The sequence below is a fragment of the Dromaius novaehollandiae genome, chromosome 10 (assembly GCF_036370855.1).
Source record: "Dromaius novaehollandiae isolate bDroNov1 chromosome 10, bDroNov1.hap1, whole genome shotgun sequence".
Taxonomy (NCBI): domain Eukaryota; kingdom Metazoa; phylum Chordata; class Aves; order Casuariiformes; family Dromaiidae; genus Dromaius; species Dromaius novaehollandiae.
In genome coordinates, this window is record NC_088107.1 from 7321547 (window position 1) to 7347102 (window position 25556).

Below are 25556 nucleotides of genomic sequence, written 5' to 3' on the forward strand. Positions count from 1 at the left end.
GTGGTGAATTCCTCGGTTAAGGAAGTAAAGATGATAACCAGAGGCTTGGAACATGCCAGGTCCAGAGCTGCTGCAAGCAGGCGAGGCCCCACCACAGGTCTGGTCTACCCTCCAGCCTGCCACGGTCATGAGGAAGCACACTGGTTGGGACAGCACGTGCACCTTCTATTTTAATAACGTCACCTCCTTGCATGACATGAACTAAGCTGATGAAAACTGTCTCTGGTCTCCACCCAGGGGTTTTGTCAGCTCAGTGACAGAGGTCAGCTGAACATTTTTCACTCTTGGAGCCTGTACATCAATGCTGGAAAAACTGCAGCACAGAGCAGGGCTCAGAGAGCACCTCTGGGGGTGCTTCTGCTGCCTGAACAGCCAAGAGGAAGATGACTTTCCTTCCCCAGTTCCCACTTCCCATACTAAACCTCCTATGCTGTACCCCTTAAGAGGGGCACCACAAACATGCCCAACTTATCCCTATGCCACTCTTCCGGCTAGCCTAGGAACTGGCCTGTCATGATTAATTTCCCAGGGATTAGTCTTCTTCTCCCTGCCTGATTCCTTCTGCCATCTAACTTGATGCTTTTTCTCTCCTAGCATTTAAAGAGGATACACTTTTACTAGATTAGTTATGCTGTATTTTGCCATGGACCAATGCTATACAAAACATAAGAATGCTGTTTATATAGCACCTGGCTAAGAAACACAGAGCAGCAGCGTTAAAACTCTGGTCCTACAGCTTGTCCAAAGGTGTTCTCCCTGCTAGCCCAAGGCAGGAGAAATGGAGACTCAGGCAGCATGGCATGGTCCAGACAGGCCTCTTGCACTAACACTGCATGCTAGGAGACAGAAAAACTTGCTAAAACAGAGCCAAGACCATATTTCAGACTAAGGTCAAAATAAGGATTCGTTCGTTTCAGGCTTAACAGAGGCCAAAGTCTAGTGTTAGCACTGAGAAATAATGAACGTCCCTGAATTGTTTTCCTGTTTCTTTAACTCTGAGAGCTGTCTGGTTTTCGTGAGGGTGCTGTTCTGAACTGTTCCAGAAATGCTGCAGAATCTTAGCTCACCAGGTTAGTCTTCTTATGTCTTCTCTCCCCTGGTAATACTGGAAGCGTTTGAACTTTCAGCAAAGATGTGAGAAAGAGCATTAATAAAAATGCAAATGTGCAGAACTGTTTTTTTTTGCTCTTAATAAAAGCAAATGTGTTCTGCGAGCACCTCTGGCATTTGACACGTGGCCTTTCTTTCATAGAAGAGATGCAATTTGCAATTTCTTACTTATTCTAACCACAAACCATCCTTTTTATGGCAAAAAGATTACATCTGCTTTGTGCACATTTATTTCTTGACTGCCTCAGAATATTCTGAAAGGCACCTGCTCTGAATATCTCACTTCCCCTTACTAAAACCTGAAGCTGATTAATTAACTGCAAAAGGAAGGCAAGGGCAAGTACTGTTTTTACTGAAAATTCACGTGCTCCAGTTCCTGGAGACAGCTCTGGTCTTCTGAAAAACTCTCTACCCGTATGCAAAACTGCACTTTCACTTCCCCATCTCCAAGCCCACACCTCAGCACTGATTAGAAATTTTCATCATCTCTGATTACTGTTCAGAGACTTACACAACGCATTTGACGGCCTCAGTGCAGTTCCCAGAAGGCAATCATTTCAAACACAAAAATAACCCTGCGCAAACTGGTGGTCTCAACAGAGTCCCCAAAAATGAACCACCACCACCTACACGCACATGAACGTTCTCTCCTGATCAGAGCAAGTCAGTGGGCAGCACGTGGGGAGGTCGGAAACGCCGAAACCTGGGTAACTCTCGCTCTGAGGCTGCAACGCCACCTGAGCAATGCTTTTCACCAATACCGCAGGGAAGGGAATTATTAGGGAAGAAGGCAGTTAAAAGCTCCTAGACACTGTGCTGGAAGTCCCAAAGGGCAAGTGACAAGAGCACGCCACTGATGATAGGCTTAATAACGCTGAAAGGTAAAAAGCACTCTTAGGAGGTGCCCAGCACCGTGAATTCCTGCCAACTTCAGCAGGTTCAAGGAGTGCTCAGCACCATGCAGGACTGAGCTATGCTATTTCCTCCCCTGAGCATTTAGGTCTTCTAAAATCAAGACTTTCCATCTCCTGCTCTTTGCGAGGCCCCAGCACTGTGCTCCTGACACGTCACACCCTCCACCGGACTCTGCTGCAGATGGGAGTTGCCCTACAGGGATCAGTCAGTGCTGTGTTGGGGGCAAAGAGGAAAAGGGGACCAATTTTGTCAGAGACCTTATTTTTGGCTTTGCTTCGCATGATGGTGGAACTGGGTTTGTTCAAAGGATTTTTTTTTGTTTTTTACAATATTTTGTGGTATAGCAAAGTTTTTACATCTCGGATTTTTTTTTTTTTTTTTACTTTATCATACCTTAAGTAGTAGGAAATGAAGATATCGAAAAAGAAAACAACATTTGCAAAACCACGTAATATTGTAAAACAAAAAAAGACGGGACTTACCTGAGCCCGCTACAGGGCACTCGGGTCTGCAGCGGAGGTCTGTGATGGGTGTGACATCGCCAGCACAGTGCATGCTGGGGCATCGCACAGAGAGGCGGCCAGCGAGTCTGGGCTTTGCCGAACTTGAAAAGGAAAACAAAAGCTAAGTCAATGATGTGCTACAAGCCCCTTCCTAGCCTGCTGCTATGCGGGACATCCAGCACAGGAGTCTGGGACGGGGGACCTGGGTGGTGGCACTGCGGGTGACACAAGTCTAAATGATAAAGCACTGGAGCAAGGAGCCGGAAACCGGGATTCTGCTCCTGGATTTGCCGCGTGACTCTCACCGAGTCAGGTCCAGATCTACAAACCTGTGTGTGCAACTGTGAGACATCCAAATGTGTGTTTCAGCACCAAAGAACAAATAGCCGGATCTTCAGGGAGCACCACTGGGCTCCAGCTCCTCTGAAAATCTGGCTACTTATTTTCAGATTCCCAGCTGCACATTTTTGCGCCTACCTTTAAATCCCAAGCTGCAAAAGCTAAGCCCCTCTCTAGTTTACTTCCCCTCCTCTATAACTACTTAACCTTCCTGAAGGTCTGCAGATGAAAAGTTCTATGCACAAAGTCTGTAAGATGTAAATGAAGGCAGCTAATCCCTAAACTTTCAGAAAAAAGTTCTGATAAATGGAATAATTTAAAGGTTTATCTGCCAGGCTGTAACAACTGTCACGTTCAATTGTATCACAAAATACTCCCAATATTCAACCAAAGAAAAGTGACGGTGCATAAAGCTGAACGCACACACAAATGCATTTATCACTGTGATCCATTCTGGGATGGACAGCAATGACCGTTTTATTGTTGTGAGGTGTTTCTGGGAAGTTTCCTTAATTCCTGGTTGGATTCATGTTGGTTTATTTATTTATTTTTTACACAGACTCGTTCTCTCCAGTAGGTGTTTCTACAGCAGAGCATGACTTGCATTAAGCCCCATTCCAGCAATCAGATCAGTGCATGCAGATCTTATAGCCCACGCAGGGTCCCACTGACTCCAGAGGTCTCAGGCCAAGTGGATCCAACTGGGAGACTGGGACCTTAATTGTAAGCTCCAACATCCGTGAACCAGGCTAGAACTCAGTGTTTACAAGGCGATACAGATGACAACTGCCTTTGTTCTTTTGGGTGCTTTTGTTTGTTTTTATATGTTCAGTAATCCCTCATCTTTTTTTTTTCTTACCTCATCTTTTATATTAAATCGCGATGGTTCTTGTCTGCTTCGGTTTGACCTCCTAACCCCATAAACATCAGGATATTCTTCCCACATCTGCAAAATAAACAGACCATCAGAAGGCCTGCTTCACCCCAATTATTTCTGTCATTTTAGAGAGGTTTGATGGTGCGTTTCTGAAAAATCAATGTAGAACCATTACAGACTTTTAGTAGCAGTGACCAGCAGGTGGGCACTTAAGAAACCTGACTGAAAAGGATTATGATTATTTTGGACTATTTGGTAATGCTTTAAAGCAGCATGTTTCATCTCAGCATTATCTTTATACTGCCTCATCTTTCTCCCAAACTACGAAATACTTCCCAGCTCATTTAGGCTGAAGGACAGGGTACTGAAACACCCAGTCTCTGCAGGCAACAGGTAAGTGCAGAAGTTAAGGAGGCAACACCCTGCACACAGAAAGAACGGACCCACCAACACAAAAGGACGATCCACTGTCACCAACAGCTTTCACCCTGATCTCCCTCCTTAGGGAAAACCCCAGCAGCTACCCAAAGAGCACAGTGACATATAGTCACTAGCAGCAACTTCAAAAGTCTGTACCCCAGCCTGGATGGTAAATGGACCCAGGGGGCAGAGGCAGGAGCCAGGAATCCCCTCCGGCCTGTGATAAGGGGGGCAGCCGGATTTCTGATTGCCTGGGGGAAGGCAAGGGAACTCCGTTACTCTCACGCTGCAGCACAGCACTTGCAATATAGCCTCTCCTGCAACCCACTCCACAGCTTTAATTTGGCTCCCCTGTGCCAGGGGTAGAAGTCACTCTACAGGTGCTATACCATGGCACTTAGCAGTATTTTGTCCTGGTTACAGGCAGAGACTGCTACGCTAGTTTCCCGGAAGAAGCTCCTCAAACTGGCTTCGGCTGCATAGCTGGACCACCAACAACACATAGGTAAAGTCTGGACCAGTCCCTTTTTGCAATATCCTGTGGACACAGGGCACCTTGCACATCACTGCCCCATTGATGCCTCCTGCCACCCCAGGCACCCTGTACTCCGGCACAGCAAGGCGGCGTGGCTGCCGGTTCTTCTCCTGAATGCACTGATGCGAATGCGGTTTGGCAGCGCGGTACACATGGATGTGCAGAGCCGGTTACTGGGAATGGTTGTGCTCTGAGAACCATGTTTGCTGTAACCAGGCCTGTAATAGTTTACAACGGATACAAAAACATGCATCTGTTCTCTCTGGATGGACAGGAGGAGGAGGAGGAGACAAGAACCGATGAGAACTGAGGGATATGGATGCAGAGCTGCGTTGGTGGCACAGGACATCAGCAGCTCTACAGGGCAAATATGAACCACTGACAAGCCTCTTGCACATCCACACTGACAAACCCTCTGCTTCGTCCCTCAGGAGAGTTTATCCTCTAGAGATTTCTAAACCTATCCATTCTCCTTCTGCTTCCCCCTCCCTCTAGTCCCCAAGTGTCTCTGCAGACCACTGGCAGGAGAAGGAAACCAAAATCCACTGCCAGATATAGCAGTGACTTGAGGTTAAAAGCATGATGAATGCAAGGCTGCAGTTTTTTCTGCTACCTTTAAAGGTGTAAGGAGATAACATTACAATGGACAGACTCCTGAAGTGTGTATCTGTTGGGCATGCGAGTACAGAGAAATAAATTCAGAGCTTGTTCACTTTCCACCCCAACAAAGAAAATAAACCTAAATGCTCCCCAAACCATTTAAGGACTTGGTTTTTTAAGTCTTTTAAATGGTATGGGTTTTGGATGAGGGACTCCCCTGATGAATCTGAACAGCACCTAACACAAATTAACCTCATCTTTATGGGTGTATCTAGACAGAAATATAATCTAAACAACAATATAACAATTAATTACATTGGTTATTCAAGGGGAACAGGTATCAACATGCCTAAGTGGTTAGACCTCATTAAGGGCAACACCCAATAACAGAGAAATTAAGGAAGACAGAGGCTTTCTGATTAGAGGGTGTGCTGACCTTTAAATGTTTCATTCACACTAATTATCATCCTGTATGTGGATGCATTCCCTCATGGGATAATTTTAATCTTTGTTCTCAGGGACGTGCTCTTAGAAGCCCACAGAGGAAGAGACAACTACCTTCAGTTCCCACTTATTAACAATAAAACAAATTTGAATGTTGCATTACCACAGCTCCCTGACAAATGCATCCTTCCTCGCTGGCCTGAACATGGGAGATTTAGCATGACCTGAGCAGGCAGCCTAAAGATTTCTACGGGGCAGAACTATAGCTGCTAGTAACAAAATCCTTTGTTTTGACCTTGCAGATCTCCAGGGAAACTAGGCTTAAAGCACTGCTCTTCTCAGTCTTAACATACATAGCAACTTTCTCAAAAAACTCATTCATGAACAAGCTGCAAACCACAGCTGAGAAGACCAGGATTGTTACACATCACGAACAAAACATAACTGACCTAATCTGATTTTCCCCCCTCCACCTAAATTCAGTTCACCAAGTTCCTCTTTCCAAATGGACATTTGGGCTCTTCTTTCTCACTCTGCACTGCACTGTGTTACTCAGGTGCCTCCATCGCTCAAGCAAAGCAGGTAACCAAGGCTCAACTTCTGCTCTGGAAGGTGCAACACCAAAGAGGACACCACACACATTCGACAGCTACAATCCTTTCTCCTCCCATAACAGTATGTGGAGGGTGAACCAAGCTATGTGAGAGAGGGGCTGCTAAGGGTGACTAGGAAAGAAAAAAACACAACTAAGAATCATTGTTTTAGATATTATTAATAAAAGTTAAATCACTTTTCTTTTTCCTGGAAGCAACTGGCAGTGATGGAAACAAACCAAACTGACTTGATTCCTAGACATGTATTTTCTTGGTTATATTCCATGAGGAAGTTCTACTACTCTTAAAGGAGAGGACAGACAGGAGACACAAATGGAAAGATGGAGGAAGAGGGAACAGGTGAAATGACAAGGCCATTTACTGGTGACAGAGAGGCACCTGCCTCTCATTCGCACCAGTCAGCCCCATCACTACCTATCTAGCACCCAAAGGATTGTCAGGTCAGCAAACACACACGAGCGCCTGCTCACAAAACCACACCAACAAAGCACTGCACACACGGACCAAAGGACCAGGGAGTGACCTGGGGAAGCCAGAGCAGGGGGCTCTTGGTCCATGTGCATTCACAAGGCTAGCAAAATAGTAACAAAGTCGAAAATGGTTTTGTTAACCTGCTTTTTTTTTTTTTTCTTCTGTTAATCTGCCTTTGCTTGTGGGCAGAGAGGTAAGTAGCACATGTCTATGCAGAGCGGCAGGGGCAATACCTTTTTAACATCTGCTATCCTTTCCTTCTTAGAGGCCGGTTTTTCTTTGGTTTCAGGAGGGGTCTGCTGGGATTTGGAACCCGTTGATTCACTTTCGGATTCAGACTGACTTTCGGAGGACTCCGAGCTGCTGTTTGACTCGCTGCCCTGCTCGCTGCCCTGCTCGCTTTCAGACTGGCTCGCAGAGTCAGAGCCAGAGGCTTCTTCGGATGCCGAGTGACTGATGGTAGAGAGAGAAGAGATTACATTTTAACTGTACTGCCACAGCTTTGACATATGCAGCGAGCAAACCTGCGTTGCACCCAAGCTACAACAGAAGGCTTGGAATAACCTACGTGGAAGTGTCAACCACACGGCCCAATGCAGATACCCTGCACTGTCGTATCGAAGCAGATGCAATTCCTTCCCAGGACAGGACAAGCGTTTAATGCATGGGAGAGAGCACAGGCTCCACATCTGTGTCTCCTGCTCATCAACCAGAACAAAAGGAGGGCCATAAAGAGCAGCATTAACAGCACTGCCAGCACAGGTCTGCCTGGGAGGAGCTGTCTTGCTCAGCTCAAGAAAGGGCAATGTAGGTTGGGGCTGGAGTGCCCAGGGACTCTCCCCTTCACAGTAAAGGTGAGGACTGCTCTGGTGAGATTGTTCACTACCTAGAGAGTACTACAGGAGTGGTTCAAAAAAATCCATCATCATATTTTGGAAAGAGACCAGCACCAAATATCATATGCATGATGGTACATATTGGTAAATACCACGTTTCTTGTAGAAAGAGTGAATTCAGCAGCAGAAAGGAGCTTATACAGGTACATGGCTGAGGGAGTTTCTGTTTAAAGGATTACACCAATGCTGTGAAGACTGCATTGCTTACAGTGTGCAACAACAGGAGAGCTGAATGTCAAATAGGTATATTCTTATTTTTGCTGTTCATCGTATTTACATTAAAATAGGTTAATACACAGAATATTTACATACTCAAAATGCAAGCTTCTCAGCAAAACAAAACAAAGGGAGGCCAAACTGTCTTAGAAGTGAACTATTCTCTTAGGTGGCCAGTTACCTCTCACCAGTCTCTCCAACAGAATATATTCTTTTTCCATTTAAAATTCAGTTAAAATGGAAAACTCATTACAACATACACCCTACATGCTAGTAAGGAAAACAGAAGGCAGCATTACAAATCCCACTGCGTCACAAATTAAAAAGGAGCGCAGCAATAATGAGACTGTAAACGTCTTGAACAAGGAGCATTTCTTTTCAAGCGAGATCTTGTTCTGCAGCTAGATGCTTTCATATTATCTCCCAAATACATCATGAAAAGAAGAGTCAGAAAAACTTCATAGAAGGAAAACAGATTTTTAATATTATGCCGTTTATACAACTGCAATAGTAACAAAATGCAAAGGCTCCACTCAGATTTCACACTTCAAGAAAAAAATACAAACAAAAAAGTGAAAGTATGAATTACATAACAAAAAAATGCAGAAATCAATGTATGTAGCGTAGGCATCTCTGATACAGTCAAGCAGTACTTGTAAATATACCCACGTGCAAACAGGACTAACGTACACCATGGGAAGAAATATTCTACTCCCAGATAAACATTCTTAAATCCCTTTAAAATCTAAAAGGGCTTTCCTACAGAAGTAAATACCCCAGGAGGGAGTGCCTCAGTCGAGCTGGTCCCTGCCTTCCCGCAGAGCCGCGGGAGCTCGTGGCTGCGCTTTTCCTCGGAGCGGGCAGAGGGCAGCAGCCGAGCGCGGGAGCCTGATCCAGAAATCCCTCAGTGCAGGGCATGCAGCCAAGCTCCCAGCCGCCATTTCACAGCAATCTCTCTTCCACCATCTTATGGCTTCATTGCTGTGGAGGCTGTTGCTGTGTTTGTCTGCAAGTCCTAAAATGGAAGAACTTCGTATTTGCAGGGAAGGGGAAAAACAGCTGTGAGTTAAAATTTCAAAACCTGAAGCAACAGAAGTGATGCCTTTTCAGTAAAGAGGTGAGGATGAATTATCCCTGATGCTTGCTGTTTTCATTGCCCCTGTTTGCTTTCAAAAGACATAGAGGTATCATATTGCTCTCTCCTAGGAGAACTGGAAAATCAAGTTAAACTACCATTGTTCCAGGCCTTCTGGTATCTCACGTTTGTCCCACTCTTAACCATACAAACTGAAGGCACAGTCCAGTGCACAGCGCTGCAGCCTGTCACTCCAGCCCCGTTGCACTCTCTTGCAGGCTTTCGCGTTCTCTCCAATTTCTATCACTCAAGCTCCCACTCCTTATGCTTGTCCACCAAGGCCCTTTGCAGACTTACTCTCTGCTCTCTACTACCAGTTTTGCTATGCCTTCTGCCAGCATCAGCTGCGTTTCTTCCTAGTCATCCACCTCTCCCATAAAGAGGTCTCTCTTGATGTTTCCTCTCTCAATACATCCACGAATCTGCTGACGTTTGCTCTCAAAGTGCCACTCAACCACATCATTTTGCAACTGAGTCTACTTAAAATAAGTGCTGAAACTTCTTTGTTGGGAAATTTTAGAACTTCTATGGGTTTTTCAAGAAAACTGAAGGATTTTTATTAGGAAATATTGCCACAACATTCCCGGAAACTATACTTCCATAGCTCTTGGGGACTCCATTTCCATGGGAAGCAGAACAGTTTCCACATCATCCTATGGAGGCTCCCATAAGCAGCCTGCCTTCCCATCGTGTATCAGGATGAGGACCTGACCTTCACAAAAGTATGAGAACTGGAGACATCCAACCTTCTACTGTCACGATACAAAGTGGCAACATCAGGCTTTGGTGGAATTGGGTTGGTGTCTCATAATCCAAAAGCTGAAGTTCTCCACCAAGGACACGCAAAAGAAGAAAATACTTTTTCTTCAAGCAGATTTATTAGCAATAGCTGGAAGAAATTATAACAACACAGGCTAGACTGAAGCCAGACGGTATTGGCAGTATTTGTTTAAAGGCTGGACAGTAATTATTGGTCTCCTCCCACTCTGGAGCTCTTTGTTTCTCACAGCCCTAAGCTTTATTGCACAATTTCTACACATGAATATCCATTATTTATACATATTATTCACAGCCTATCTGGGTACTGCCATTACTCTTTTTCCTAGACGTGAATTACATCATCTGATGATTTCTCTAGTGACAGATCACACACACATCTGCATGTACACATACATATACATGCACTTGCCCTGTTAGGGAAGGAAACGGTAGATGGGAAACGGTACGTCCTTTTGAAGACTGTTACAAATAATTCCTTTTGTTAAAACCTTAGAAATCCTGTTATCAAGACAAAAGCCTATGTGCTTGCCTTTAATTCTACACTGAAACGCAGAACGAGAAAAAGAATTAAAAAGCATAATTCCACAAAAGGTCCTTCCTAAACATCACTGAGACAAACAGGAAGTTCTTCTACCTGCCAGTAAGGTAGAAATGATTAGCAATGCTATACGCCAAATCAATCCTTATCGTTGTACATAACCTGAGATTTAATTCCTTTCTAAATCTATTTCTGGAATATGCCCTGCTTTAACGACACTAGTATCTAAAAAAGACCTACTTTCAACTAAGCTTTAAGCTAGCATGTCTCAAAATCACTGTTCAATCAACCCAACACCCTCCAGACTCAGTAGAGGAAAACACTTATGAACACCAACAAGACTACGGTTAGACCTTTGGTAACTCCCTTATTAAAGTGAGAAACTCCTATAAAAATTCAGATCCACTAAGACTCAGCAAAACATGTTCCCATTGTTTCTAAGAAGTACTTCAGGCTATAATTCTATTTTAATTAAGAAGCAGCTCCTGACTTGAGGGGAGGAAAAAAAAAAAAAAAAAAAAAAGAAATTACCAAGAAGGAAACATTCCTTCCAAGAAATAACTAGCTGAATGGCAGCGATAAGACCCTTCACCATCAGGCACCTAAGTTTACAAGGCAATTACAGCATGCCTGAAGCCTCCTGCATTAGCATTTAATATTTCACATCTGAGTAGTCTGATTTCATTTTATAAGGGATCTTCCAGGCTAACATTAACAAAACGTTTTATAAGCTCTTAACAAGCAAGCACAAACAGTCATTATGTTTTCAGGAGATGCCAGAGAAGCTGGAGTCCCTCAGAAAATGACCAGAAATGTGTTTCTGGAATTAAAAGCTGACAAAGGAATGGCTCTTACTGAGAGCAATCTGCTTGAAACTTTACAAATTTGGCTTTTGATGGACAGATCTTGATTTCAGCCAGTAGAGTAAGGGAGTATTAGTGGCCCAAGATCTTCCCACAAGCCAAGCCCAATCTAGCTTTAAAAACCGCTACTAATATACCACATCACCATTTTGAATCCAAACAGCAATGCTCTGCTGGGCTTTGCAGCCTTAGCTCGAATTCCCCATTGATGGAATAACCCCCGGGGCAGACTCAAAATGGTCTTTGGTGTAGACTCCTAGAGCTGGACAGTATCTGAATCCAAGTTTACTGTTCCCCTTGGGCAAATATACACTTAACCTTTATGCACGGCAGACAAAGCTTCCCATGTCCTGCAGAAAACTGATGCCCAGCTGCCCATCCGCATCTCAGCTTGCTGCCACCAAAAGGCAAAACGCAGGTACCTGGCAGGCACCCGCGCCTGCTCCCATCCATCCTGCCTCCACAACCCATGTTCACAGTACACACCTTCTGCCAGCTTCAGCACTCACTGGACTCCTCCACAAGCCACTTTAACTTACTAATACATCAGCAGAAGAGCCCAGAAAAACTGCAGGGGAGTTTTTTGCTGGCTTAGTGAGTAGAAGTAGGGCCAGGCTCAGACCACAGCAGTGGAAGTTTGGCAGAACAGAGGAGTTGCAGAGGGGAAGGGGAAGCAGCAAGCCAGGAGCCCAGCCTGGCCACCTCGGGTCCTCAGCACCAGGGAAATCTGCTGTCACTGGCAGGGCCAAAAAACCTGCTGCAGACTGAGGAGCCTTTCCTGCTGTATGACAACCTTTGGCAGAAGCACGGGGTCACCTGCTAGCTGCAATAACATTCTAAAATTGCAGGTAAATCCACCAGATTTACTACTCATTCATAATTATGATTTCATTACTGATGAAGAGCGCAGCAGTGGGCAGCTGAGTTGACACTGCCTGAATTGAACAGGACAGTTCATTTTATCCAGACATAAATGTTTCAGACCAGACGTATCCGCCAGATCCAGCTCTACGAATAAAAGAGGTTTCTCATCCCCCACAGCTCTCCAGCAAGGGCTACCAGCCTCACCCGTCCGCCAGTGGCACTATTCATGGAAGCGGCCCTGGATTTACTTCAAAGCAAGGATCCGCTCAGCCAATGCAGACCACCAATTTAAAACTATTCAGTCAGATTTATGTTCCCAAAGTGACCTACACATGAACTGCTCTACAAGTAAAGGGGCACTGAGGAACCAGAGGATGCTAACCCAGTGACCCAGCTGGATCCCATGCAGCTTTAACATTTCATTTGAAGTCAGTCTGGTGGATCTATAAATGTGGTGTTTCCTATTGTTACATATAAACACATATGCAACATCTATATTTACTGAAAATAAACAAATATCATCAGTTAACGCTGACGTGTGCAGTTGAGACATAAGAGTAGAAATGAAAAACTTCCAAACCATGAAAACCTCACATCTAAGCTAAACAAGCAACTGAGAGGAACAGTAGACCAATTCTGACCACAGATCATTCAATGAAAAAGGGGTAATACACAGACAACACAGGAATGAGAACTCCATTGGAGCTTCTGGGCTTGTACGAGAGCTAAGTGAATGGTACAAACTGTGATACAGAAGACAATTTCATTCCCAGTTTTCTGAGCTTTCTACTTTATCCCGAAAGTCCATTAAAAAGAGTAACTGGTGCTTGCCAGTCTCCTAAGGCAAATATTTTCTTGGTGGTAATAGTTGAGAAGGCTAAGTTAATGAAAGAGCTTTCCCTAGCTTATTTCCTGTAGGCAAAATGGAAATGGAGGAAGGGAGGGGAGAAAAAAAAAAATCTTGCTCTTCTACCTAGCAGTACCCTTACACCCTATGCATTTCTAGCTTTGCATTAATGAGCTGGCTCAAAATAGGAATTTAAGAAACTAGAACACGCTAGACACAGACAGACTCTTCATGCAGTTTAGAAGCAAGCCTCAAACTCTGAACGTGTATTTGGCCAAATGTGGGCTGGCTGACAGGGGGCAGAAATGGTCCCCAGGATTATAAGGTTGCTCCTGCCAGATATCCAACATGCCCTTCAAAGGACAGAGATTAAAAGGGGCAGGCAGAGACAGCAAAATATTTCCCCAACCTCGTTTTCTGTGATAGGTAACTTTTTTTTTCTCTGAAATTGGCAAATGAAGAGAGAGTTACCATGGAGAACATACACGTTTTCCACCCAAGATTACAAACTCTGCTTGCAAATTGTGTGTGTTAATTACATTTATACAGCAACAGAAACAGTAGAGCCACGGTGCTACTGTAACAAACAAGGGATTAGGCACTCAGCAGGTATCCTATCTAAATAACCATCTGAATTGGTTTGTGCCAGTTTCAAGTCAAACTCAAAGGACTGGAAGGGGAGGAGGTGGAGGGAAATTTGCACAGATATTCTGGCCAACATCACTGCTGTCCCCAGCGTAGAATTCCTAAATTCCAAAAGCAGAGTAAATCCTGAGCATAGAGTGAGCTAAATATATCCTTCACTGCTCTGCTGCAGCTCCCTGTAAAGCACACTGGCCTATCTTGAATGACAAGCATTTTCCAAGTTTTTTTTCCACTACAAAGACACCACACTATGCTTGCATAATAAAGCAAAACTAGCAGTTCATTCAAGATTGGGAGAGCGGGCTCTCTCACTCTCTGATCTTTGAGCCAGAGGCTGAAAATGCCTGGGATGTTTAGCAGGAGAAGGAAAAAAGAAATAAAAGAAATCCAGCACAGTGACAAAAGGAGTCAAAACCTGTCTGCTTGATTAAGGAGTGCCATTGAGAAGCTCCAAAGGCAGCACCCTTTCCCTTCCCTCCCAGTGAAAGGAAAGTACAATTGCAGTTCTCAGGACTTTGAAAAGAGCAGATCTCTCTCTCCCCAGGAATGTGGCCATGTGTTACAACGCTTTACATTCACAAACCGCTGCAGGACGACTCAGGCTTGCTCCTGCTGCTGTTCCCACTCAGGCAGCACCCACTGCTGAGAACATCCTAATAACCGCATAAAGAAAGGAGCATGTCCACACTTTGGAGGAGAATAGCACACACATTTCCGTAAGGCTGAGATAACGGGGCAGGGATTAATTCACCATGCCCCTCATCCATTCCAACTACAGCCTCTGCTTTGTCACATGGGAGCACAGCCAGGCTACAGCTCCACGGCCAGCACAAAGGGAACTCTGTACACAGTCAGCACCAGATTTCTTGTAAAGAACAAGTAGATGCTTCAGGGAGAGACTGGACTGCACTCATGAGCTAGGTTTAACTTAGCACAGAAAGAGTTTTTCCCTCTCTTTTAACATTTGCAAATTTCTTCTGAGATTTAACAGTTAAATTAAAGAAACACAGTAACATGGAAATTTGGGACCTACAATCATTAACAAAACACAAAGATAGACAAATTCCTTCCTGCTTCCAAATTACCTGAAATTCAGAAGAAGGGAACTTGACCTGGCCAGAGGATTTTATGCCAAGTGACTGTTAAAACCTGTTTTTAAACAACAGATCTAAGATTGATCATTAAGCCTTCATTCTATAGACATCACATTGCATTCAAAGCCCTGCAACTGGCATCAGCTCTGTAGTTCCTCACCAGGAAAGAGTCTAAATGGTTTCTGTAATTAATATATTAGCAATTATATTAAGCCATCCATACCTAGCAATAAAACCTGTGAGAAACCTAATTAATTACATCTTTAAGGAACTAGGTGAGCTGGAATGAGCATATTCTTCACGTTGCAACAGACCTGTTTATGGCTGGGGTAAAGGTTCATGAGCAATAAAGCATTCAGTATCGCTGCTGTGAAGTATTCAGCACTTGGCAAATATACTTCACAGAAGCCCTGCCAAGATGAAATCCCATGTGAGAAGTTACCAGCACAACACCAGAAGGGAATCCAAGTTTTTTTGTTTTTTTTTTAAACCTTACAGGCCAAGACCAGAAGAACACACATGCTATAATGTGGATGATCTCAACCACAGGTAAGTACTAAAGCAACTCATATACTGAAAATTATAATTTAGCAGCAGTGCTGCACAAGCAGTGATGTAATAAAAGCTACTGCACATTTGGAAAGACTCAGCCATATTTTGCTGCTTATAGATCCTAAAGACACTCCCTGCTCCAAGAAAAGGAGACTTTAACAGCATGACATCTACAAAAGCTTCACCACAAGTCACTAAAGACATGAGTTTTTCATCTAGTCTCTTTTGGTGTCAACTCAAGGATGCTTTAGAGAATTTAAAGGCAGTCTTTACAAGTACACCACCACCTGTGGAAAGAGCATCTTCAAATGGCATTTCAGCACACATCTTTCAATGAAAACACAGCAGAAAAGCCTATGACAGACACCATGTCAGTAGGCCAGTACAACCTTTGCTAGAAGGCTGCTTATACCTAATTATGTTCCTAATCCAGGCCATTCTCCCCTCCCCCCGTTGCTGTTCTGCTTGTATTTCTTTTCCTTGAAGGAAAAATAATACAGCAGAGACTCTTTCTTCATCCATTATTACCACCTTCCTGAGCTGGATTTCAGCTACTGGTAACAGGAGATTTGGAAGTGTTCCTTGATCTCCAAAAACTTGATAGACTATTTTAATGGTGCGATTCCTATCTGGACTGCTTTGTCTGCAACAAAGTGGGACACTACGATATAGTGGGTATATATACACATCTCCGGATGTATCAGGAGATTCAACAGCCTAGGCTGCCATATCCTCCCAGACTAGATTTGCTTTAGCTGTCTTGAGATCAAAATGAGCAAGGCCATGGCATCAGGAGCTTCAGTTCAGACACTACAAGCCAGCTCTCAATCCCAGGTGCTTAACCACATGGCTAGTCACACTGCATCTGCTATTAGTACCCTAATCTGCTCCTTAAAACTAGCAGTAATGGGCCTGCATAAACAGTCAGACATGCTGTTGCAAAAATCCCTGCTCAACAGATTCACGATTTAGTAACCTGTTAACCGTATGAATAGCTTTCAGAGAGTAGGAGAGAAACGCTGAAGCAACAGGGTTGGGACCTATTTTTTCCCCCACGCTGAGCTTGAAAGATCAGTATTAAGCATCTAGTACCTTCCTCGCCCTCCCTCCAAGCACTCTCGAAGCTCACTTCAACTTGAAGTTAACAGTAGAGATGTCTGCTTTAATGCAAGTTTCTTGGACCTATGTGGTTATTCTAGACCAAACGCTGAGAGCTGCACTGCTCCAAAGGCCGTGAGGACCAGGGCTCTCCCAAGTGCTGTGCCCTATGTACTGCTAAAATCAGCTGGGATATGACCCCTGTCTCACTGCAACACAAAATACTCTCCCTGAACTGTGGGAGGATTTGGCTTCAGCTCATATAGGAAACGGGGTAAGGCTCCGATAAGGACAACTGTTGCTCTCACTGTACAGCAGGTGAAACAGCAACCCAACAGAAAGCAGAACGCCAGCTCTAATCTATAATCTCAGCCATGTCAGTTTGTCTTGGCTGAAGGCAGTAATAAATTTAGGCAAGAGTGCTGTGGGAGTATGTGTGCACGCATGTGTACAGAAGTACAATAATATCCAGGCAAAAGCATACTTTCAGCCACCACGATACACAGAAGCATTTTTGCTGGGTTACAGAATTATCCAGGTGAGCTCCTTATTCCCATTTTCATTCAGTAAAACACAGTCATGCGTTTAGAGAACACAAAGAATGATTAATTAGCATAAAATTTAATTAAAAAGACACAATCCAGCAGAGTTTAAAAATCTCAGTAAATCTAGCTTCTTGAGGTTGGTTAGCTCCCTTCTCCCCTCCCTGCTTTTTTTTTTTAATAGCATTGTATACATTGCATACATTTCTGGCAGCAATAGCAACAGGAAACAGAGAAGTTTCTGAAGTCTCAGAATTGTGTATTTGTAATTAGATGCGACATTTCCTTAGAAAGGGTAATGTGGAACAGCAATAACAAAGCAAAACAAGAACAACAGTCTCCTTTGTGTTCCACACAGATGACATCATGATTCGCTGAATTCCTCGTACATTATTCCCTTTGTGCTGCGCTGATCAAGAATTTTCCCTTTTCAAAAAAGCCTCAGGATAATTAAAGGGTTAAAACTTAAAAAGAAAAAAAAAAAACTCTTCAAAGACACCGCTGGTGTAAATGAAACTGCAAAGTGTGATATGTGAACGATAGCCCTAATAGCAAAAACAAAACAAAACAAACAAACAAAAAAACACCACACCCCACACACGGATTGCCAGCTTGGAGGATGTAAAGGGGAAATCGGTAGCTAGAGACATTTCAATAATCATGTTCAACATTTCCATTCAGCTCAAATAAAATCAGCTGCAAAAAGTAGACCGTGTTTCCCATTAAAAGAGTGAGTTTAACTGATTGAACGATGCTGAAAGCCATAACGCTATAAAACTGGCCAGTTGTTGCAGGAACGCTAGGTACTCTGTGATTTCTTATAAAGTCAGAAAAAAAAAAATAAAGCTTTCTCAGGGGGAAGAAAAAAAAAGCACCAAAAATAACCCTGATCACTTGCAAGCTGCCACCTTGCTTCTGAAAATAGCCGCTGCTCTATGAAAAGAAAAAAAAAAAAAAAAAAGAAGAAAAATAGAATAGAGCAAGAACAGAGCGAGAAGCGCCCGAGGAGCGGCGAGGGAGGCTGGTGGCGGCTCGCCGGGCGGCTGCGTGTCCGCAGCGCAGCGGCAGCAGTGGGAGGCCGCGCGTGTGCTGACATCACGCGCAGGCAGGGCTCTGCCTCCGCCGCCGGCCCCGCTGCTGCCAAGCGAGCGCGCAGCCAATCGCCGGCCCCGCGAGCGCGAGGTGGCCTTTGAACTCCCCACCAGCAACTTCCTGCTGTTTTTAGAGTGCACACAGTGCAATGCAGTATGTCTGTCAGCTATGCGGCACAAAGGAACAGCCATTTTGTGACTGCACTGGACCCGCACCAAAATGCCAGGCACTGCAGTGCTTTTTCCCTCCTTTCGCGGGGAATAGCTGCTTTCTGAGCGCTGCCACCAGCGAAAAGAGATGCCCTCTGCTTTCAACAGCAGCCGGAGATGGCAGGTTTTGTTTTAACACCGTGGTTCCCCCCCTGCACACACGCGCAAAATGCCCTTTCGCGTGTAGCTGCATCTCCATAAAATGGCTGCCACATAAAACGAGCGTGCTCCGCTCTGCGACGGCTGCAGCACTCGCTGCGGAGCTGCCTGGCAGGCTGCGGCAGCTGCCCAGAGAAAAAACACCGCTTCAGACTTCAGACCTCAAACCTCCAGCTCCCTTTACAGAAAACCGCCCGAAATCTGTTCCGTCAGCACCATTTTCCTCAAACGCTGTTTTAGTGCTGCAGAGGCTGAGAGCTGGACGTAAACACAGTGGTTTGCTCAGCTCTGCACCTTCTGTAACAGATTTGGAGTTGTAGGAGAGCAACTGCAACAAATGACCCTCAATGGACTCCAGGAGAAAATACATAGATGTATCTACCTTGTGTTACTTATTATCCTGTGCAAAAGCTCTACTCCTAGGCTTACAGAAGTGTTACCTTAACCTGCATTTCAAGCATTTCTGAAGTTTACACGAGGTTGGGTTGCACTAAGGATGTATTAAATGCTCTTTGTATCATCTGCCTTTTAAAAATGCAACAGAGAAGATGCTAGAAAACACACCAGGATTTTGTTCAATTATTTAATGGAAGTCCCATATACACAGGTGGTTATTAGTAATTGCAACACCCAACTTTTATTCTAGGTGGTGATACACAAAATCAGCAGGTTGTAAGTTTGTGGAGACTCACTGTTATGGGTACTACCAATATAGCAAAAGACAGCTGTTGCTGCTCAACTGGAAAGGCCATAAGAAAGTATAACCCCCTAAACTTACTGTAGAGAGTTAACATCATTTTCCCCTCAAGAATAATGTCTGTTTCAAGACAATTCTCAAACATGGTTTGCTTATTCAGCATGTGTGGGGGTTTTTTGTTTTGCTTTGTTTTTTTGCTTTCTTAGGCCTGGAAATGTAAGAGTCAATTCCAAGCATATTCCCCAGCCAATGTACTTATGTACTATACAGATATGGTACTTCTTCCACTTTAACACATTGTTTCAGTCCTGTACCTTTTGCTTCTCCAGCTCAGATAAATGGCATCACTCATATGTACCTCATCCACCCATTTCCATCACTCAAGCCTCCAATCAAAGATAATGTAATGTGACTTCATATATTGACATGTATTCTGAGCTAGTCCCACAACTGCGGAGAAAACTGGCCAGCAGCATGTTATGTGCAGACATCAAGGCACTTCAGGGCTACAGTAAAGCAAACTGGTGGCTTTACTTCCTAGAAATCATTTCCCCTACAACTTAAAGTCAACCTCAGGAAGTAAAACACATTTTACGACATTCAGCTGACTCACAACTCAGAAATAAGCTCGACAGGGCTCACTTATAAATATCCTGTGTTCAATTGTTCCCACACTTCAGGTGAGTGGATGTTACTCACAGCAAGTTTATTTTGAGAAAAAATGGTGAAGGGAGGGGAAGAAAAGGGTAACATTTCACCTCACACAACAGGTGTTATACATAAATGATCAATTATGCTAAAAACCTTTCAAAGAAAACAGTAAAACTGCACGTGTGAGACTATGCAAATATAACACCACTAGGACAAAAAAATCAAAGGTCTTTTCTGTAGCAATACTGCTAGATGTCTCCAATTTCATCTCATATTTAGTATAGTGTTTTTAACACCAATAAACTCCCTTAATTCAGATTTCCTTAACAAACAGTACTTCTTGTTGCTTTTCGCTGATAATCCACATTTTAAAGAAGCATAAAGACTTAAATAAGCCGAACGTTGAATAAAAAGGTTTTGACTTTTTTTGCAGCTATTTAAGGTGCATTACTTTCAGTAATATAAAACCAGAAAGGTTTGAAAATGTGATGCATTTTTTAAACTGCATTATTATACAAGCTCTGTGCAGGTGCTGTATATAATGTTTCAAAAGTCCCTGGAGCTAATTTAGTTAATAAACACTTCACATTAAACAAACTTACCCACATCCACTTTAAGATTTTAAATTTTACTGCAGTTTTAATATATCCAGAATATCATACAAGTTCACTTTAGAAGGTTCCAGAGATTTGATAATATATTAATGTATATATTCCCACAGTATTTAAAGTTAGTGTGTTTAAGAAAGGTTAAATATTGGTGGACATCAAGAATACTATTCAAACACCTGCAGACCTCATATAGTGCACATCTGATACAGACAGTTTAGAACTCTTTTTATTCATATTACTTAGAAATAACCGAAGAAAACACCAGAGGAAAAAAGAAACAGGCCATGATTTAATTAAAATTAACAAAATAAGAAACTCAGTATGTTTACAAACTATAGAATAATAATGCATATTTTCAGATTTCCAATTTTTGAATAAACCAATCCACTAAATACAAAACGAGCAATTTCGTAATTATACTTCTGCATTCCTGACAAACGTAAACATTTTCAGTATTTCGTACTTTTCCCACATCAAGGTTAAGTTTATAAAAATCTGTAAAGAATCCCATTACTTGACAAAAGTAAATAAAAACACTCTGAGCAGAAATATATTAAACAAGCAGGCAAAGCATTTCAAGCCTCTTGTTAACAATCCCAGTTCATATTTTATAATATGAAATACTATCACCAGCAGGGGAAAGTCTGGTTAAATTGTATCAAAATATTCCAAAATACCAAAACAGTATCAAAGTTCTACAAGCTCAAATAAAATTTGAAGTATGGGGTATCAGACAGACAGGCACTTTCCAGTTTATATTTTAAAATGAGCTTTTTTTCATTCATGTAACTTTTTCTTGTGTCTATTTACTATAATTTACTACTACACCAGGCTTCTGTATGGCCCTCAGTTAAAGTTTAGACTTCTGAGATTCTTCAAAGAAAAATTTGCCTTGTATGTAAAATGGTGCAATGCAGCAATGGCTAAACCGACAAGGTCATTTTTCACAGCACAAAAAACCTAAAAACTGAAATTCAAAAGCTGGAAAAACATAATACAGAGAAAAGGGCTCTCCCGAATAAAGGTACATTACCTTTTGACTATGACATGGGCCCTTAAGTCACAACACAACTTTCAGAAATTGCTACCAAAAAAATTAGGGTGTGGCATGCTAACAATCTCAAGGTCATTCCTTAAAAAGGAAGCAAAATCAGTAAAATGTTTTGTATTAAGCACTGACAGTAACCCAAGGCTGTCAAAGTAAACAGGGTATTCACAGGTTTTACAAAAAAAAAAAAAGTAAGTTGATAGATCATACCTCGATGCATTGCTGTGGACTGAACCCTCCTCTCCTTGGCTTTTGTCCTTATTTCTCATCATCTTTTTATTCTTAAATATTAAGAGGGGGTCAGGGGTGTCTGTTTGCTTTGAAGTCCTGTGCCCAGGTATTTACTGTCAAAAGTTGAAAGAAAGGTAAGGTCCCAGTTCGTTCACTGCCTTTCATTATCAGGAACAAAGTCCTGACGCTGCAATGATATTGTTATAACAATACACAACACTGATCAACACGGCAAAACGGAGATTTAAAACAAATAATCGTTTTTAAAAGAAAAATCGGAGAATAAACACGGTAGAAGAGCATCCTGCAAACTTTCCCAAAGTAACACTGGATGCAAATAATCTGTATCTTATTGCGTCATCCCAATACAGCTCAAATCGGTCGAAAATCAAAGTACTCAAAACGGCAGAAATCTAAAAATTATTAATATTAATTGCCCACCTACCTGATCCATGCACCGCCGCCAGGATCAAGTCGATATTAGTTTCGGGTAGTGGAAAAACATTAGATCCAAAATATTTAGACTCAGAATGATAAAATACGAATTTCAGATAATGACAAAAAATATATATTCTAATCCCAAAAATACGCTGCCGATAAAGCAAAAGAAGCGATAATTAGTACAAAAATGTCCGGGGGAAAAAGCTCATTAGGAGAGCGCACAAAAATGGAGGTACGCCATGGCTTCTAAGCTGGAAAAACAACGACCTGGGCTCTCTCCACGGCTTCTTCTTTCCAGCAAGGCACGAAAAGGGAGCCCTAAAAAGCTGCTTTTCTGCCCGAAAAAGGTCCGCTCGGCCCCCGATTAGTGCCTAGGAGAGGCAAGGGGCTGTGGGGGCCCCCTGAGGCTGCCCGAAAGTTAGGGAAAGTTGCGTAAAGTGTTGGGGAAGGCACGGAGCTGAGCGCGCTCTCTCTAAGGCACAGCCGCCATCTAGAGCTCCTTCCCAGCTCTGAGCTCTGCCTTTGATTGACACTCTCTACATTTACCCCACAACTCAGGTGATGTACCATAGACCCACCCCTTCATTTCTACCAAAAAAAGAGATAGCCTCCACCTAAAGGGTGCCTGCTACCCCCCACAGCCCTGGCTCCTTCCAGCTACCCCAGCTGAGGGGACACCTTAACCCCATGTGGCTCAGACACCCTTTTGAAACCAGAAAGAAATGTAATTTGCTCTTTTTGTTTTAAAGATTTGCTAAATATTTCAGGGCTTGGGCTAAAATTACTTCCTCCCTGGACAGGAAGTGGTGCTGTTACAAGCCATTTTGAAAGAATGGAAGTGGAACTAATCGCCATGCAATCAGTAATAACCCACCTTGGGTGTGAACCCCACCCAAGGGGTAGCTTTTTTTTAATTAAGTGATAGTATCACCAGACAATAGCTCTTCCATTTGTCACCCAATACTTAGAGCTAAAGCTTGAAACAAGAGCATCACACACTCCTAAGAAAACCCCACATTTGCTAATAACCCTTTTCAACTCCACAGCGCCTCCCTAGTGGTTTTGCTTGAGAACAAAAATCCAAAAACTGCACAATTTTAATCAGTTAAGGGAAGGCACTACCGTAAAAGAAATTTGACACCATTAAGGCTTATTTCTAATTCTCATTCTTAACCCATTAATGCTGGTTAACGGATTTTAACATGACAAATTACTCTTTAAAGCCATGTAATAGCCAAGATCCAGATTTCGAAACCAAGCAATTTCTCACATGCAACATCCGAACATCGAGAAGACATATCATGGAGAAAATGAAGGAGATCCAAGCATCCCCATACCTCTTGCATCTCGACTACCATTTGTCTTCCCACAAGCAACAAAATACTTAAAAGTACAAGGACTTCTTGCATATTGGTAAGCATCACAAGAAAATAGTGGAAGCAGACAGTGGAAGCTGGGGGAAGAAGGGGGTAACACACTAGTTTGGACTTCGACAGGGACCATCAATGGCACAGTGTCCCAACAACTTGGGAACATTGGCTTCGACCAGCAGAACCAAGATACTCCCTTTCAACTCCTACTCCACATGCTTGCCATCCATACCCTCCAACAACCTATCACCTTTCCAAATCAAAAGAGGTTTAAGTAGGTGTGCTACATTGACAGAGTCTATTTTAAAGAATTTTAGTTTATTGACTACTTATAGAAGACCCCTTGCACCCAAATTACAAAAATTGAGAACACAACGTAAGACAATTCCAAACAACTTTGTACAACACTAAGGAAATCCACTCATTTGAATGTGGAACCCTTTAGGCTGGTCCCAGTATCCAATTCCACCATATAACACGTGGCAAAAACAAGCCTGAGTAGGCAAGTGTGTATAATCAGAACAGCTGGATTAAACAGTTATGAACAATTAATTACGGTAAAACTTGAGCATATATAAAAACTGAGCAAGCCAAATGGTTAAACACACACAATGCTTACTTTTTCTTTTTAAAAGAAACCTCCTTGAGATCTAGATTATCTAAGCACCAGGTTTGTCTTCTTCATCTTCTAGCATAAGACAAAGAGGACAGACTATGAATGCCAGGTGAAAATGGCATACGAAGGCCTATAACTTCAACTATTTGATCCACAGAATTTGACCCACAAAAAGCTTGAAACCAATTTTTGAACATTAAAACCATTTAAAAATTCATTTGTAAAAGTTAACATGTTATCTGTAGTAATACCAAAAATTACTCCACTTTTCTTGTCAAACACATGATACAGTATCATGCAGCTAAGTCTACATCAAATGGCTGTGAAGTACACTGGACACTTGTAGAAAACAATTTTAGGATAGAGCAGGCTGTTTAGGAAGTATGTTGTCCAGGAAATCTGTTTAAAGTTTATGTACACATACACAACCTAATGAATATACCTAAAGGTTACAAAAAATGGTTAAGAAAACCTCTGCTATACCAGCAATAATTAAGGAAAATTTCTCCAGAAGACCCTGAACATGCATTTTTATTGTCATATTTGCCCACCCTTCACTTGGTATCAATTCCATCTTAAAGAAACTTCAGAAAGTTCAGCAGAAATACCCTAACAGAGCAAACTGAAGAAAAAAAAAACAAAAAAAAACCCAAAACCAAAAACTAACATTGAGCACCTGAAAGAACCAGCCAGAAATTTAAAAAATCATTGGAAGTTGTAGCAAAGTGAAGATAATTTTTAAATAAAAACCACAGCATTTTAAATCAAGTATTTCATAAAATTTACCTTGCCTTTAGAGCTTATCAGCTAAAACATTTACTTTAATAGCATCCAAGAAGGTAATACACTCCAATATCAAAACAATTTAAAAAATTCAGCCAGAAAGGACAAACACAAAGCGTAAAGGAAACGAAAACCTTTTATTAAGTATTTTTTTTTAAAAAAAGAACATTACATTTTCTCCGAAGGGATAGCAACATGTCTTATCAATTTAATTTCCCTGTTATGCATACATCACCTTAGAGCAAAGTTTTGCCACCCAACCCTCAAACAGATCCATCACTGGATAGTCACTGATACAGTCCCCTGATTAATTCAAGTGCAAAGTCCATTTTGATAGGATGATCAGAACCCACATCTTCTCTGGTTTAATAACACGGGAGTCCATGTTTTAACGTCCTTTTCTTGGACAGTTATATCACAGCACTCATGCATTAGTCCAGTTCCTCAACCTCTCAATCAACAGTGGAACTGCCATCTTGATCTCTCATTCGTAGACTCCTTTTGACACTCTTCATCTGACTGGATTCTTTATGGAAAATTAAAAGAAAAATGCTGTTGGAATACAGATAATCTTATCCTTAAACTAAGACATTAAACTACTGTACCCTGAAGATGTATTGTAAGCATATAACTATGCTTCATTAAGTATTACATATCCCAGAACACCTACTTTTATCACAAACTAACAAGGTCACATCAGCAGTACAGGAGTCAAAAACACAAACTTTAATCAAAACTATAAAGAAGTAG

General features: G+C 42.5%; 1 protein-coding gene across 6 annotated transcripts in view; it reads right to left on the reverse strand.

The window, feature by feature from the left end:
- The window catches only part of CHD2 (chromodomain helicase DNA binding protein 2), a 62031-nt gene extending 39269 nt beyond the window's left edge, over positions 1–22762 (reverse strand). Inside the window, exons 1-4 of one of the 6 annotated variants that reach the window (XM_064517198.1) lie at positions 22042–22632; positions 21576–21709; positions 7062–7281; positions 3727–3813 (exon numbers count right to left, since the gene is read on the reverse strand). In XM_064517198.1, coding sequence (XP_064373268.1) covers positions 3727–3813; positions 7062–7281; positions 21576–21637 — 369 coding nt within the window. In that variant the 5' untranslated portion in view covers positions 21638–21709; positions 22042–22632. Of the gene's footprint in view, positions 1–2507; positions 2630–3726; positions 3814–7061; positions 7282–21575; positions 21710–22041 lie in introns of those variants that run through there. The other 5 variants (XM_026104372.2, XM_064517202.1, XM_064517199.1 and 2 more) reach the window with 5 other exon arrangements.
- Between the last annotated feature and the right edge of the window lie 2794 nt (positions 22763–25556).